Source organism: Podarcis erhardii (genome assembly GCF_964252035.2).
Source record: "Podarcis erhardii genome assembly, chromosome: 1".
NCBI lineage: Eukaryota > Metazoa > Chordata > Lepidosauria > Squamata > Lacertidae > Podarcis > Podarcis erhardii.
In genome coordinates this window covers 22,650,786-22,667,671 of record NC_138497.1, presented here as the reverse complement: position 1 = coordinate 22,667,671, position 16,886 = coordinate 22,650,786, and the positions used below count along the sequence as shown (strand labels likewise).

Genomic DNA, 16,886 nt, shown 5'->3' with positions numbered 1-16,886 from the left:
TGTCACATAGAGGAGGGAGAAAGGTTGTTTTCTGCTGCTCCAGAGAAGCGGACGCGGAGCAATGGATCCAAACTACAAGAAAGAAAATTCCACCTAAACATTAGGAAGAACTTCCTGACAGTAAGAGCTGTTCGACAGTGGAATTTGCTGCCAAGGAGTGTGGTGGAGTCTCCTTCTTTGGAGGTCTTTAAGCAGAGGCTTGACATCCATATGTCAGAAGTGCTCTGATGGTGTTTCCTGCTTGGCAGGGGGTTGGACTCGATGGCCCTTGTGGTCTCTTCCAACTCTATGATTCTATGATTCTATGATTCATCTGGGGAGAAGGATATCTGGTAGAGCCCTTTACTAACTCTGCTACCTGCTTAAGACCTTGCAGAACTGCTTGCAGTCTCAGTCAAGTGTACCTGGGCTAGATGATGTAGTATAATTGGTACTCTGCTCCAAAACATATGCCAAGATCCAATTGGAAATATGAAGTGCTCCACATGCATACCTGAGAGCCTTTTAGGAGCCCATTACACTGCTGCTGACAACCACCACCACCCCGGATAAAATCCTGAATGTTGGGGAAACCTCCAAGGCAGCATTTGGTATTCAATATAGTTCAGAGAGCTTGCAGCCAGATGGGGAAATTGGGTAAGGGATTCTGCTTTGTCAAAGGATCAGGGTCTCTTCGGATCACAGGCACACTTGGTTGTTAGTTCCATTATTTTGGAGAAACTGTTCCAGTGGCTTTTATTCAGGTGAGCCAGCCCTAGTTATCAGAAATAAAAGGAGCCTTTAGAACAGTCAAGAAACCCGATGAGAGAGAGAAAGAGAGAGAGAAAGAACAGCCGTTATCAAAAATGAAGCATTCGCAGAGCCTAACTTAACGAGATCCACACTAATAATAATAATAATAATAATAATAATAATAATAATAATAATAATAATACTCTGCCCATCAGGCTGGGTTGCCCCAGACACAAAGTCAATAATGTGCTGATCTTTGTTGAAGGAAAGGCATTGCAATTAATTTAGAAAGAGAAGTAGCTAGATATTTCTCAGTCAGCCGTGAAATATTATTATTTAAAAAAATGTTGCTCTTATCGTGCTTTCCCGAATCACTCGAATGATGCGTGGGTAAGGGAAGCATGCAAGAGAGAACAAGAGGTCAATTCAGGAGGCAAGAATTCTTTAATCTGTTTTCCCTTTGCATCACGAAGCAGCTCTTTCTTTCTTAGATGTAGCCCCAAAATGGATTTAATCAACAGGGTGAAAATAGCTACAGGTAGAACACGGCACTCTGGGTAATTCCATTCATCTTGTACTTGCTTTTCATGACAAAATCCTAGCACAGGAGTGCTAGTTATTGATAGCCCACGGCAGTGACAGGATTATCTAAGAAAATACTCAATTCATAACTGTGATAAAGCAAGCAATCCTCTTTTGGATAACAGGGCACAACTTAACGCAGACCTCACAATCCTCTTGTGTCTACAGTGCAATAAATAAAACAGAAACAGCCGGCACTTCACTGTAACTAAATGTCTGAACAAGAGCAATTGTTTTAAGACTGTGTTCTAGAGAACTCTGAAGTTCCACGGAACTTCAATGGCTTTTTTAAATAAGAAGGAGGGAAACAAAAGCAGGCCTCCATTGCAAATAATTAAAAAGTTAGTCCCTTGTTGCATGTTAGTTGTGGGTGTGAAAAACCTGGGGTGTATTAGTTTAATATCTGTTTGGTAGAAGGTCGTTTTGTTTTTCAAGAGATGTCAGGCAAGAATCTTAAATTGTACCCGATACTATTATGTAAAAGAACTGAGTAATACCCCTGGAGTTACGAGGGTTTAGCTCTTTAATCAGGCAGCACAATTCTTTAGATCGTGTTTTGGCAGGAGGAAAAGAATTCTTGTGGCAGCATGTCCCTAAAGTAGCAGCATTCCAAAGCTTAAGTATAATCTCCCACTTGATCAATTTTGGCCGTAGAGTGGACTGAACCCTACCACACTTTCGTAAGATCATTATACAAGAAATGTTTACCATAAAGGGTATTTTTCCTCCTCGTTTTTTTGTTGCTGTTAAAATTTTTTTAAGAGGAAGAGGTGAGATCATGAGTGGTCAGTCACCTCAAGAAGCAGATACTGAGGGGCAGCAAGCAGACAGAGCTCTGTGTGTCACAAGACCTGCACCCCCTAAGCTACCCTGCTGCCCTCAGATTCAGCTGTTAGTCTGGTTAGCTTTTGTAAATGTAATGGAGGGGGACGCCATCTTGTCCTTTGCCTCAGGCAGCAAGATGTCTTGGACTGGCCCTGGTGGCCATACTTGGCCAACGTTCGCTATAATGCAACACACACATTTTCAATTTAAGTAATCTTATATATCATCTTTTTCAGGGCCAAAGGAGCTGTCAGAGCAGTTCACAGTTAAAACAATAAAAAACAACTATTTAAATCAAAAGATATAATACATTTAAACCACCCAATATAACATAGATCAGGGGTGGCCAACTCCCAAGGGACTGCGATCTACTCACAGAGTAAAAAACTGGCAGTGATCTACCCCCTTTTGGGGGGATCTACCCAGACATCCAGTGATCTACCAGCAGATCACAATCTACCAGTTGGATGTGCCTGACATAGATAAAAAAAGAAAGAGTTAAAACACTGTAGACCAATAGCCCCATTCAGTTAAAAGCAGTTTGAAATTAATGGTCTGTCTGAACACAACTAGAGAGGGGGTCATAGAATCATAGAGTTGGAAGAGACCACAAGGGCCATCGAGTCCAACCCCCTGCCAAGCAGGAAACACCATCAGAGCACTCCTGACATATGGTTGTCAAGCCTCTGCTTAAAGACCTCCAAAGAAGGAGACTCCACCACACTCCTTGGCAGCAAATTCCACTGTCGAACAGCTCTTACTGTCAGGAAGTTCTTCCTAATGTTTAGGTGGAATCTTCTTTCTTGTAGTTTGGATCCATTGCTCCGTGTCCGCTTCTCTGGAGCAGCAGAAAACAACCTTTCTCCCTCCTCTATGTGACATCCTTTTATATATTGGAACATGGCTATCATATCACCCCTTAACCTCCTCTTCTCCAGGCTAAACATGCCCAGCTCCCTTAGCCGTTCCTCATAAGGCATCGTTTCCAGGCCTTTGACCATTTTGGTTGCCCTCCTCTGGACACGTTCCAGTTTGTCAGTGTCCTTCTTGAACTGTGGTGCCCAGAACTGGACACAGTACTCCAGGTGAGGTCTGACCAGAGCAGAATACAGTGGCACTATTACTTCCCTTGATCTAGATGCTATACTCCTATTGATGCAGCCCAGAATTGCATTGGCTTTTTTAGCTCCGCGTCACACTGTTGGCTCATGTCAAGTTTGTGGTCAACCAAGACTCCTAGATCCTTTTCACATGTACTGCTCTCAAGCTAGGTGTCACCCATCTTGTATTTGTGCCTCTCATTTTTTTTTTTGCCCAAGTGCAATACTTTACATTTCTCCCTGTTAAAGTTCATCTTGTTTGTTTTGGCCCAGTTCTCTAATCTGTCAAGGTCGTTTTGAAGTGTGATCCTGTCCTCTGGGGTGTTAGCCCAGAACACATATACATGGAATATATATACACATATACATGGAACTTACTGGCAGGCCAGATCCTGCTTCATCAGACACATTATAAATGGGCTTTGGCCCATGAAAGCTTATGGCACAATACACATGTTAGTCTTTAAGATACTACAGCACGCTGGCCTACTTCCATTAAAAGGAACCTTTCAGGAGGATTGCAATCTGTTAATCTCTAGAATAAAATCTACTTACAAATTCATTTTATAAGCACAGTCAACCTTGAACAGATTTTCAGGTAAACACAGATCATAAAAGCTTCCTTTAGTAGAGATACTGGAACAGAATTCTGCCTGCCTGCAAGCTGCACACTTTCTTACAGTACCTTTATGAAAATACCTTAATATGTATTCAATTTCCTGCCCCAAAGGCATGCACTTTATTTAGGAAGTTCAATAAGCTCATTTGCATAGCTAGCAACACAGCCTCATTGAAGAGCAAAGATAAAATTAGTGTAATGGGACAAGATGACATACTTCAAAGAAAGCTGCTACTGCACTGAGCACGAAAAAGCTCATATTCCTAAATCAGCTACATGTACAAGACAAAAAACAAAAATGGAATGAAATATGTCAACTCAAGCAGCACTAACCTCAGCAGATTCATCACTTCATGCTTCATTCACCTCTAACCAATCATTCAACCCTTTCTAATAACTCTCGTCTTGAGAAAAACATACATAGTAATTCAGACAATTAACACCACCAGCATACTTGAAAAATGGCCACTGTAAAGATCCTCTCCACACTTTTGTAGCCAAACAGGTAAACTTCACCCCATTTTGCAAAACCATGCAATAAATATGTAGGTAGCAGCTCAAAATCATGGAACAGCAATTCATCTATTAAAATGTGAAATGCTTTCCTTAAAAAAATTAAAAAGTGTAAAGGTTGACACACTCTGAGCATGCGTGTGTGTAAATATCTATCTATAAAATTTGAGAATAGCCCCTTAAAGATACAATATTTTCCAGCACTGAAGGTTCAATGAGCAACTCCACAAAGCTAGATAAGATGCTTCTGCAGTATTACTCAAGGTCCTAATTATTTGCTACCGAAATCTCTTCATCTGCCCCAAATAAGAAGTGCCTGCTGTTCTCATAGTGGCCGGTTGAGTTCACTTTGTAACTGAGCAATCTGATTGGCAGAGATGTACTGCTGTCATCCTTCTACCCAGTGCTATTTTTCTAGAAAAAGAGGTTCCGGAACTCACCATGAACACCTCCCTTGCTCTCTAAGAATGGCAATGGCGCCCACCTGAGAGGTGTCGGAACTGAGTTCTGGCGAGTTCCGGCTAAAAAAAAGCCCTACTTCTACCCTTCTTCCTCAGACTTGCTCTGCATGGTTTACTTCAGGATAGAGGTCTCTGGTGCCATGTCATACCAAATGTGGTAGTAACAGGAGCTTTCTGGGGCTTCTTCAGGGCAAAGGCCTATACACAGGTGCAACACCTGTATTAAGATAGCTAGTATAAATAAGGGTTGGAGCTGTGTAGGAAACAGACAGAATAAAGCAAATAATATAGCAATATTTTTTTACTGGTGACATGCGAAGACAATCACTGTCTTAAGTTGTAAATAGACAAAAAAAAAAAAAAAAGGCTCGGTGTGACTTGATAGATCCAGTTTTGAATGATGAGCAGTTAGATTTGTCAGTACTGAACTTAGCCATCAATGAATGAAGACTACCTTTCCAACCAGGTATCAATCCCAGCCCCCTCCTCCACACTCAAATAACCAGTGAAAAATGCTAGCGACTTACCTTGCATGTAGGTCTCTATTTGCTTAATAAGCTCATAAGACTTCGATCTGTCCAGCAGGGTCCTGATAGCAGGAAGGGGATCCAAAATTATGGTTTCAGGATGAGCATCAATATACTCCTATGGGAATGAAGAAATATGGCACAAAATGTTACATATGAAGGTAAATGATTTGCTGGAATCTAGATGCATGAAGGGAATAAGAGTGCCAGAACAGAGGACACTAAAAGTTGACTGACAATTCCTGAATTTCATGTTTCACACCAATTTATCTTGCTGTTCTAAAAACAGCAATTGTTTAGGTAAGAGAAGCTAGGACTGCCAGCCACAAACCAAAACTGGAGGGGCGAGGTCTATAGCATCTCTTGCACCTCTTACTTTATGTATTTAAAAATATACATTAATTGTAAAAAATATTTTTCCTTGAAACACTGGCCAAATTGTCCCATGTACTGAACACCAACAGATCTGAGTGATCAGAAATACAAACACGCAAACCACATATGGCCATTATCAAGGGGCATTCAAGGCACCGTAATGACCCATTGCCTTGTAGGGTCTGGCTGAGGAGTCAAATGAGGGTGGGGTGCAGCCTACATACTTGGGAGAAGAACCGCCAGTATTTTATGACGGGCACTCCTGGCCAGAGGAAACAGTGGAACAGACTCCCTCGGGAGGTGATGGACTCTCCTTCATTGGAGGTTTTAAAGCAGAGGTTGGTCGGTCATTTGTCATGGATGTTTTGGATTTCTCACTTCCATTGAGAAAAATGGAGAAACACGCCTCGGAAGCCGTTCAACTTCTGAGGCACGTTCAAAAATGGAAGCATTCACTTCTGGGTTTTCGGCATTTGGGTTCTGAATCATTCAGCTTCCAAGATGCTCGAAAACTGAAGTTGCAAAGTGCTTGAGCAGCCTATCAACAGATAAATCAATCAATAAATTAATCAATAAATTTGCAACGAAGAAGAAGAAGCAGCCTATCAATGGCTAATAGATTTCACAGAAGTGTCTGGCTGGTCACTGTGGGAAGCAAGAATGTGGACTAGATGGGATTTTGGTTTGACCCAGCATAGCTCTTCTTAAGTCAACGTCATCTGTCCAGCTGAATAGAATTGCTATGGCACTTAAGAGATTACTGTTGGCATGGGTTTAGAAGGCTCATCCAAATTGTGAGGGACCACACCACATCTGCTAAAATCAGTCTGATGTCTGAGCTTAAAGGCATACAGCGAGTCCTGCTAAGCCCACACTTCAGCGATGGATGCCTGTGGGCCTTTGGATGTTGCTGCACTCAAACCCCCATAAGCTGTAGCTAAAACAACCAATGACAAGGGAGGGTGAGAGTTAGTACAGCCACATCTTCTCCATCCCTGTTCTACCTGAAGCTTTATAGGATACAGGAAGTGCGGCTAATCTTAGGCTCAACAGGGTTTCCAGTATATAACATCCTACGATAATGATTAATCCAGAAACACAGTGTTCAGCAAAGTCACAACCCACACTAAGAAAGAAAAAAGGAAATACACTTATTTTCCTGTGTATACTAGGGAAACAAAAATAAAGTCTACGAAAATGCTTAGAAACACTCGATTCCACTGCGCAGTCAACTACGCATCCCAATCATCTCTCATTGATTAAGGTGTCAGACTAATGGTCTCTTGATCTCGAAATTAAGCCAGTCCTCTCCGATGATCCTAAAACTTCAACTTTCTCACTTGTTCTGCCTGCCTTAACCAACATTTTCACCACTTCATCTGCCTGTTTTATCAAACATACCAATCATATTACATATAAAACTTATGAAAGGGCTGTGTTCTTGGGTTAAGATCAGCCTAACCCAGATGCTGTAGGTGTGTCCCTCTGCCTTTATCTTCTACACACAAGCCAAACCAAAAGAAACACAGACCTAGATGGCCCTTTGTTTGGATTTCAATACCGTTGTTTAGTAAGACATATGAGTGAGCCTATCGGCACGCCAAAAAACAACAAAGAATTCTTCCTTGCCATTCTAAGAGAAAGAGGGAAGTGCTCATGGTGATTTCCAGCACCTCTTTTTCTAGAAACAATACCCATAAAGGTTTTCCCACAGGGTCTCCTCCTCCTCCTGCAATCCAGCTTGAAAGAAGCATTCTATTCTAGCGTATCAAATAGGATGCTATGTGCACTTAGTTGTGGTGTGTCCATGTGTGGGTTGTGGGTGTGTGCATGTGTGTGGTACCCACAACAGTTTTCCTAGTTTGCAAGCAACCCCTCATAAGATATTCTATTTGGATTTGTTTAAACTCCTTTAAAAAATACATATTATTGGCAATGATTTGTCATTTAATCAAAGTATTTAAAAAAACAACAACACTTTTCAAGAATTATTATTTGTGATGCACTGGCCCTGGGCACAAAACCAGCTATCCATGTGGATCTTGACTGAATTATTTTTGCATTCACCAGTAATTCTTTTGCTGAGATATCAAAGAGCCACAAAACAACCCATGTTAACTAGACTTTACAGCCCGAGATGTAGTGACGACATCTTGCGATTTTCCGAAAGGTTGCTTAGTCTTAATTTAAGTCCTAGCTTTCCTTTACTACCCATAAAGGGCCGATAAAAAACTCTCCATCTCCAGAGTAACCCCCTAATTGCCTAAGTGGAGGAGTTCTAACAAGAGCAAGTACTCCAACAGGAACTGAAGTCTGGAAAACAGACTTAATTCATCAAATCCCTAGATGGGGCTCATACCACAGAAACGCAAGGAGAGGGGAAAACCAACTGCTCCTGGCAAAAGCAGTAGGTGAGAGCCAAACAAAAGGACGACACTCTCAGCATCACCCCTCCTTCCAAATCCCAAAATAGTAGGCTTAAAATGTTCAGTTGTAAACAAACCAACTTCTAGATGTACACTAAAGCTAATGAAACTAGCTTTTCAGCAGGATGAAAGATAATGTCAAGAAACCAGCTAGGCAGACACTAGCTTTTAGCCTTCGATTCCTTACGGACAATGACCTGCAACAGAGATAGTTACAAAGAAGATTGTACAATTCCAATTTCAGCTATTAAAAAATAAGAGGAAAGGACCTGTTGTGCTACTAGGAACAAGCTTTCTTTAACCTTCTTTTTACATATGGGGAGAAAGGCACAAGATATACAGCCGTCTCGGGATTCTGGCAATTTTGCTATAAATGAGGAGCTGTGTGACCATGTCACTGAGAGAAATATGTAGCTTTTCTTTTTTTAAAATTAAAAAAACAGCAAGGAAATGCCCCTTTGAGCAACAGCAAAATAAAATGGCTATATTAAGGCATTACTTATTTTTAGCTTGACCTTGAATTCCTCCAACTCTATATCTCTCCTTCTCTTAGGCCTACAGAGTAAAGGCTGGTTCAGAATACGCACCACCTTATGCAGCTAGCTAAATGCTACATCCCTTGGGAGAGCGGCTCAAGTTATTTCCGCATGGGGAATGAAGATTATATAGAGCAACAGTAATCCTACTGCGAATGGGAGTTCACTTATGGGCTGGCTGGCACAAACAGAGGGCATTTCTGCTCATTTTAGAGCAAAGGCTACAGCACTCTCCAAACCTGAGACATCTCATTTGGTGAAAAATGTTAAAATGAGTGCCCGTTTCTGATCTACCAGTGATCTGGTAGTGAAATAAAAATATAGGCATGGATTTAACGACGAACTCCACTCATGGGATGCTGCTGCCGGAAGAAAGGGTGATGGTGAATATTTTTTCCAGTTCCTCCTTCCTCTTGAACATCCTTTGAAAAGCTGCTTCAGAGAACTGGGATGCTCTCTGGAAAGATGTAGGAAATAGTCCAAGGAGGAAGAGGGGGAATGGCAAAAGTACCCCCTCCCTTGCCACAGTGGAAGCCTCTGCTGGGTCTCAGTCCCTTCCACAAACAGAGGGAGCCCTTCTGTGAGTGGCAAGGACTCTGGATTGTCTCTTGAAAACAGCATAAAATGGACTTGATTCTATGGTGCCACTGTTCCCAAGCTTTTTTACTTAGGGATCATTACCAGCAACATTTTTTTTTCCTCCCTCTCTTTCTCTTTTTCAGAAACCAGTTGCTGGTCCTGTGTCTATTTCCCCATTCCTGTCCTGCACTGTTTTCATTAACCATGCTCTGCTTTCTGGTGCCAAGGCCAAAGGCTAATGGGAGTGTCTGTTTAGAGAATCAGTTACCGGAGGGTGGCATACTGCGAATTCATGTCCTGTCAACTTTCGATTTAGTTATACTTTAAAGGGGAAAAAAGGAAATCGATCACACTTGGCCTAGCATAGGCACTTCCTTGATTGCTCACACAAGGTTGAAAGGGAAGCTGAATCTAAGTCATACACTAAATCAACTGAAATCAGTGGGCATGGCTAGCCTGAGCTTGCTGATTTTAAAGTGTTTATTCTGAGTATGACTTAGTTGCACACCACTGTTTTTTGAAAAATGTATTCAGGGAACCCTTTCTGTAACCACTTTTCTGCCAAGGACCCCCTTGCATGTTGGAGAAAATTATGAGGAACACACTCAATGGGGGGGAGGTGCTAAGCCATGGGTAGGCAAACTAAGGCCCGGGGGCCGGATCTGGCCCAATTGCCTTCTAAATCTGGCCCGCGGATGGTCTGGGAATCAGTGTGTTTTTACATGAGTAGAATGTGTGCTTTTATTTAAAATGCATCTCTGGGTTATTTGTGGGGCATAGGAATTCATTCCCCCCCCCAAAAAAATATAGTCCAGCCCCCCACAATGTCTGAGGGACAGTGGACTAGCCCCCAGATGAAAAGGTTTGCTGACTGCTGTGCTAAGCAATCCAAATGGGCCTCACCATTTTCTCTGACCTGCAAAGGCTGTTATTGCCTTGAGAGGTGGGGGTGGTCATAAAGATTTAAATACAGTGGTACCTCCGGTTACGAACTTAATTCGGTTCCAGAGGTCCATTCTCAACCCAAACCGTTCTTAACCTGGTCGCGCTTTCACTAATGGTGCCCCCCGCTGCCGTCGCGCGACTTCCGCTCACATCCCGGAGAAAAGTTCGCTACCAGGAGACCTACTTCCGGGATAGCGGAGCTCATAACCCAAAGCGTTCATAAGGAGGACGGTACATAACATGAGGTTCCACTGTACTGTATGTTATCTTTAGGTTATTTTTGCCTCTGTTCTTGGCATGTGAAAGTTTTAGACACACACACAAACCACCAGGCATTTGTATGCCTTTGCGAATAGAAGTTAATCCCGTAAAAGCTTAAAATCCATTTGCTGCAAGAGAAAACAATATATAGTTGTGCTATAACAACATTTCCCAGCAGCAGCAGCAGCAGCAGCAATACAAAATTTTGTGCAAAATTAAAGGAGACATTCCATCGGCTCCACGCATCTATCCATTTGTGAAAAAGCAGCCATCTGGCTTACATCAGCAGGTGGGCCGTAAGAAGCTCAAGGTGAGTTCAGGCCTTCCCTGAGCAGTGGGCTCAAAGACTTTGAATTAAAAACACCAAATTGTTTTGTTTTAGATTTGCAAATAGAATTTCGTTATTTTAAGGACTGGGCTTCTTTTGTGGGCTTTCTTCCAGCAAACTAAGAGAAAGGCAGAATTCATACAAAATCCATTGCTCCTTCACCTACGCTCAGAGGGGCGAATGCAGCATTTTATAATATTGTGCTATCCAGTTGCATGACACCTTACACAGCAACCTTAGCAGAAGACATGTTCCATAGGACTTACAACCTCAATGTTTTTTTGGGGGGGGAGAGAGTGAGAGAGGGTGATTGAGAAAGAGAGAGGAGAAACTATCAAGCAAATGCATTTGACCACACTCAGGCTTTGTGTGTGGGTGTGGGTGCAGACTAAGCCGCTAAAACTTAAAAACTTCATTGAAAAGGTGGCAGAGCCAAGAGGCAACAGTCTGCAGGTGTTTTGGGAGAGCGGTCCAGGCAAAAATGACAGGAAAGAGTGGCTGTGTCAATACAAAACTATTTGTCTTGCTTACTGCCCTTCAATGGAAATGCCCACTTGAGACAAGTGCTTTCACGCAGCACAAACGCAACATGGGTTGTTCCTAGGCAGCAGAAAGTCTGTGCACGATCAAAGTCCTAAGTTCATTATGCACCAGCCTAACAATAGGTATGCAATTTGTTCTTGCCCTCTGATAGACAGCAGGAGATCACACGCACCACATGCGAGACAGCTCATGGCGCTGGACAGCACACAATAGGAATTAGTCACTTTTTAAGCCTTATAACAAGGACACAGTGCACACACCAGGCTACATGTTGCACAAAACTCCAGATTGCCCAGTGTGTAACACCTCCCCAAGCTGTAATCAACTTGCCTTTGTGTTTTTAAATGTTTTTTATTTTATTTTTAAGCGTACTGTTTTTCTGCTTTGTTGTTTGCTGTCCTGGACTCCCTTGGGAAGAAGGGCAAGTGAAATATAACAACAACAACATACTCCACTCTGCCATCTTGCAAAGTCTTCTTAATTAGAAGGGGGGGGGGAGATCTAATTTTCTGCAAACCAGTAAAGAAATTGTACAAAATCTTCAGTGCCCACAGCAACGTGTTTTCTGAGAGCGTGTTACAAAGATGGGAGAGAAAGGGAAACAGAAATCGGCTATAATAAAAATATCAGATGACTGAACTTAAAAAAAATGTTTTTCTCCCTTCTTTCCCTCTCTTTGAGTGCAATAGGAAATGTGCTGCTTCAAAAGAAGCATCGGCAAGGGATCAGTGCCACTGGGCAATTGCCAAATTCCCAGCATCTTGGAGGGCCTATTGCCACTGCTTCCACAAGACGTTTTGTACCGCAAGAGGCGTGCTAAAGGCAATTTCCTGGTGTGTTGCCCCAGTTTCAAAAAGGGAGGTGGAAGCAAAGGGCCTGGGTGCAGGTGCCCGAAGGTCACGCGTATCCCAGGCAATTAAGTCAGAATTGGATTGTGCAAACACAGAATTGGGTTGTTCAAGTTGTTACGCTTTTAAACGAGTTCCCAAAGTCTGTTATCTGAAGGGTAACAGGCGTCTCTCTCACCATCCAGCCTAAGAATCTGGCTAGTTCCCATTGCCTTACAATCAATGTCAGAATGTCTGTATCCCTTCTTATCCTGCCATTCTGCAGAAAGACTAGAGTCTCAGGAGGAGCACATTTTTCAGGGGTGCAATAAGGGTAAAGGGTGGTGGGCATTATAATGTTCATCTGGCTGGCACTGGCATGGGGAAAATAATAAATGAAATCTATAACTCCTTGCATTAGCATTGTTAAAATCTGTGCAAAACTGTCGTCTTGAAGTTTTTTTAGATGAGATAGCTACCCAGCCTGGCAATAAAATGTCTCGCTAACAAAGCTGGTATGTATGAACTTCTGTCTCCAAGCCTCCCTCTCATGATCTTTGGCTTGCCTAGAAATACTAGAAGGAATATGCCTTCTAAATTAAATTCCTATGTGACTTCATTCCCTCCCCCTTTTTCATATAAAAAAGGATCATGTGGAATTCTTCACAGCAGGCTGATAACTTCAACTCTGTAAAAGCAGGAGAGCTGGTGAGCAAGGCCCACTAGTAAACATGGTTTCTGTGGAACTTTATTCTTAGTTAACCTACAGCCAAAGCGAGGTCAACCAGACGCAATATGACCCAGCATGCATTTCCACTTAGGGTAACATGCAAAGGTTAGTGTATTTATCTGTATTTTTACAATGGATAAATACATTGTTCAAAACAGCTTGTAAGAAAGAGCAGTGGCTGTTCATTAAGTTGGACACAATTTTTTACATACATATACAGTGGTACCTCGGGTTACATACGCTTCAGGTTACATACGCTTCAGGTTACAGACTCCGCTAACCCAGAAATAGTGCTTCAGGTTAAAAACTTTGCTTCAGGATGAGAACAGAAATCGTGCTCCGGTGCCGCGGTGGCAGCAGGAGGCCCCATTAGCTAAAGTGGTGCTTCAGGTTAAGAACAGTTTCAGGTTAAGTACGGACCTCCAGAACGAATTAAGTACTTAACCTGAGGTACCACTGTATATTCTTACATATGCAGTCAAGTTTGATAGCTACAACAGAAGGCCTTGTTATGTTGCTAAAGCCACAGCAAAATGTACCGTAAATAAATTAATCATGACAAAGTTAAACGAAAGGCCATTATGTCTGAGCATCTGAGTGAAAGTGGCATGGAGCACAATACCAGGGCATGAATAGCAAGTGAACTAACGCAGCTGAAGCTGCTCTCCGTAACGTGCATTTTAAGCAAAGATAAAATCAATAGCCTCTAAAGAACTGCTCATGGAGCTAAAAGCATTTTTGTAATGATAGAGCATGCAGAGCAGCTTCTTGAACATGCCCAAGAGTACAATAAGAATTGCATACAAGCTGTCCAACGGCCTGGGTGTCACACAAGTGTGCAATTATATCTGGAAACGAAATATGCCATCCTCAGAATCTAATTTAAAAAGAGCAAACATCTACTAGGGCTTATGTGAAGAAAAGCAAACCAGAGAATAGTCAGGCTACGGTGAATGAAGTGGATTTTGGAAAATGTTTTCTTTTTTTCTGAATGAAAGCAATTCAACAGCTTCACAGACCATTTGTATTACTTTGGGCGGGTGGGGGTTCTAGTAGGAGGAGTAGTAGTAGTATGCCTCTAATTTTTATACTCCATTGAATAAAATGGAAGTTTTATTATTAGTTTCATATATCCAGTTGATCTTCCTATTTGAATCCTATCACAGCATCTCCTGGATTTTGATGCTTTCTCATTTCATTCTTATCTCTCGGGGTTCCCATTGCATTTCTTTCTCTATTAAATTTGCACTAGATTGCCGCTGTGCTGTTTCTCAATGGCAGCGACTGAAGGACAGCAGTCAGAAATGAGAAGGGCCGCAGAATATGTGGGATGCTTCACTGCCATGGCTCTGTCAAAATATTGGGTACCACTGCAGGAGCAGAAGATGAGGGAGGGAACTTTTTCTAATTTCTCTGCTTACCTCATCGACCACCAATCAAATCTGGCCCAGCAGAAGTGGGGAGATAAGAATCTGGCCTACTGACCAGAAAAGCTTCCTTGCCCCTGGCTTATCTTGTTTACTTTTTGACTGAATTGTCTTCCCATTATATTAGCTACCACAAGATTTAGTGATGACCACCAACGTGGATGGCTTAGAAAAATTCATGGGGAATAAAGCTATGAATGGCTACTAGTCAAAACCACTTAGAGGATTGTTGTTGTTTACAATTAAGCGGCATACAAATTCTGTTCAATAAAACAAATAAAACTGAGGCTGTAATATTTCCAATAATACCAGTTGCTAAGGAATACGAGTGGAAGAGTGCTATTGAACTCAGGTTATGCTCTTTATTTTATTTATTTATTTATTTACTTCCTTACATTTATATCCCACTTTTGCCATCATGAAACCCAGGGCAGAATACGTGTAGTACCCAAGCAGTCAATCATCCAGACGCTAACCAGAGCCAGCCAAGCTTAGCTTCAGCAAGGTGGTGGCCTGATGTAACTGTAACCTGGGGCCCTGGAAAATTTGTTGGATTCCCATGGGCATCTGCTTATCCACAATTAGAGAACAAGATGCTCAGCTATGTGGTCCTTTGGTACGTTCCAGCAGAGTTATGTATTATTAAGTTACGTATTATTAATCCGACTCTGGGGTTGCAGCGCTCATCCCGTTTTACTGGCCGAGGGAGCTGGCGTACAGCTTCTGGGTCATGTGGCCAGCATGACTAAGCCGCTTCTGGAGAACCAGAGCAGCACACGGAAACGCCGTTTTCCTTCCCGCCAGAGCGGTACCTATTTATCTACTTGCACTTTGATGTGCTTTCGAACTGTTAGCTTGGCAGGAGCTGGGTCCGAGCAACGGGAGCTCACCCCGTCACGAGGATTCAAACCGCCGACCTTCCGATCGGGAAGTCCTAGGCTCTGTGGTTTAACCCACAGCACTACCCGCGTCCCTTACGTATTATTACCTCAAGCTTAATTTATTCCAAACTGAGCACCCGCCTTCCTATTTCTACACCTGAACCTTCTTTTTCTCTCACTCTGAATAATACTTGCATTCTTCCTTTTCCTCCAAATGCTGAACTGTGAGTTCTCCAACTCTCCCCCAACTCCCACTCCTTTCATTCAAGCTCCAGCAAAGAAAACCATACTGGTATCAGCCTGAAATGTCTTTTGTCTTCTACTCCTAACAGTGCCTTATTATTTTATTCTTTCATGGTTTGATTACTCTCTCTTCTTTCTGATTGGCATCTCTCTCACCTTCACCCTGGATCTCCTTTCTCCCACGTTTCCCTTCATTAGAGAATTCTATTCATTTGCTTCCATTTCCTTAGCTGATCCAATTTAAGTTGCTGCTTCTGGTCATTTTAAAAAATCTCTTCACTTCCTTTTATCTATCTCTGCTTCTTTCTCTTCATTTGCCTTCTTGTTTTGGTTGAGTCTACGGATAACGTTCCTCTTGGTTAAACCTCAGGTTGCTTCCTCTATTTCACCCCTTCTCTGTTCCTGCCCCCTTTTCTCTGGAACTTGCACAGTCTGTGCTTCTTCCTCCTTGCACACGTTTCAGCAGCCTCTGAAAACTTACCTTTGTTACCAAACCTTTGACATCTGATCTCTGCCTCTCCATCTTACTTGTACTCAAAGCAACATAGGAAGTCGCCTTGAGTTACCCATTGGTCCACCTAGATCTGTACTGTTCGAAGCATCTCTGCAGGGATCGAGCAGGAGCTTTCCCCAGCTCTACCTGGAGACACCAGGAATTGAAGCAGAGACCTTCATAGAAGCATAGACTTGTATAGTTGGAAGGGACCACAAGGGTCATTCTAGTCCAACCCCTTGCTATGCAGGAATCTTTTTGCCCAACGTGGGGCTCAAACCCATGAGCCTGAGAGTACTATGCAACTGAGCTATCCCATGCTAAGCAGGTGCTGTACCACTGAACCACGGTCTTCTCCTCTCCCCACAAAGGCTCTTCTAAAGAAAAGTTATGGGCAGTGTTTGCTCTTCTTAATACAACTATTGCACACTTCCTAGATTCTAAGGTGCTTCATAAATTACAATTGTGAATTCAATCACTTGTATATTGCTGTTGGGTTGCATGCATCCAGAAGGAACATCCCCTCCTCAGAGGATGCTCCTGATACTGGAAAGGGAGCAGGCAGGAGACTTCTTCTGAATCTTCTATCCCCCTAAAGCACCTTGCACCTTTTGCAACTGAGTTCCCAGGTGGGGGCAGGTGACAGTGTTAGAAACTCAGATATATAAGTATAGGTGTCAAATGGCACCTTAAACCAGGGTTACAGTAACCAAAACGGAATGCCTAGTTGCCATTTTGGAGTCAGACAACTTTTCCAATACAACTTTTTGGTTTCTGAAATTCATTCTGATTGTGCAGATAAAATATAATGGATAGAATTCTGCACGATGTGTGGAAATAGTCAGGATCCAAGGATCCTCAGGCATGCATCTCCAGGTAGTGGAGACGTCAGGTGCCATCCTGGCAACTGGGCATCTTTACTGGATTGGCAAA

General features: G+C 42.5%; 1 protein-coding gene across 1 annotated transcript in view; it reads right to left on the bottom strand.

Annotated features, from left to right (window-relative positions):
* The window catches only part of ITPK1 (inositol-tetrakisphosphate 1-kinase), a 131,693-nt gene that overhangs the window by 33,607 nt on the left and 81,200 nt on the right, over positions 1–16,886 (bottom strand). The window contains exon 4 of the mRNA XM_081864237.1: positions 5,360–5,477. Within this exon, the coding sequence (XP_081720363.1) occupies positions 5,360–5,477 (118 nt within the window). The remainder of the gene's footprint in view (positions 1–5,359; positions 5,478–16,886) is intronic.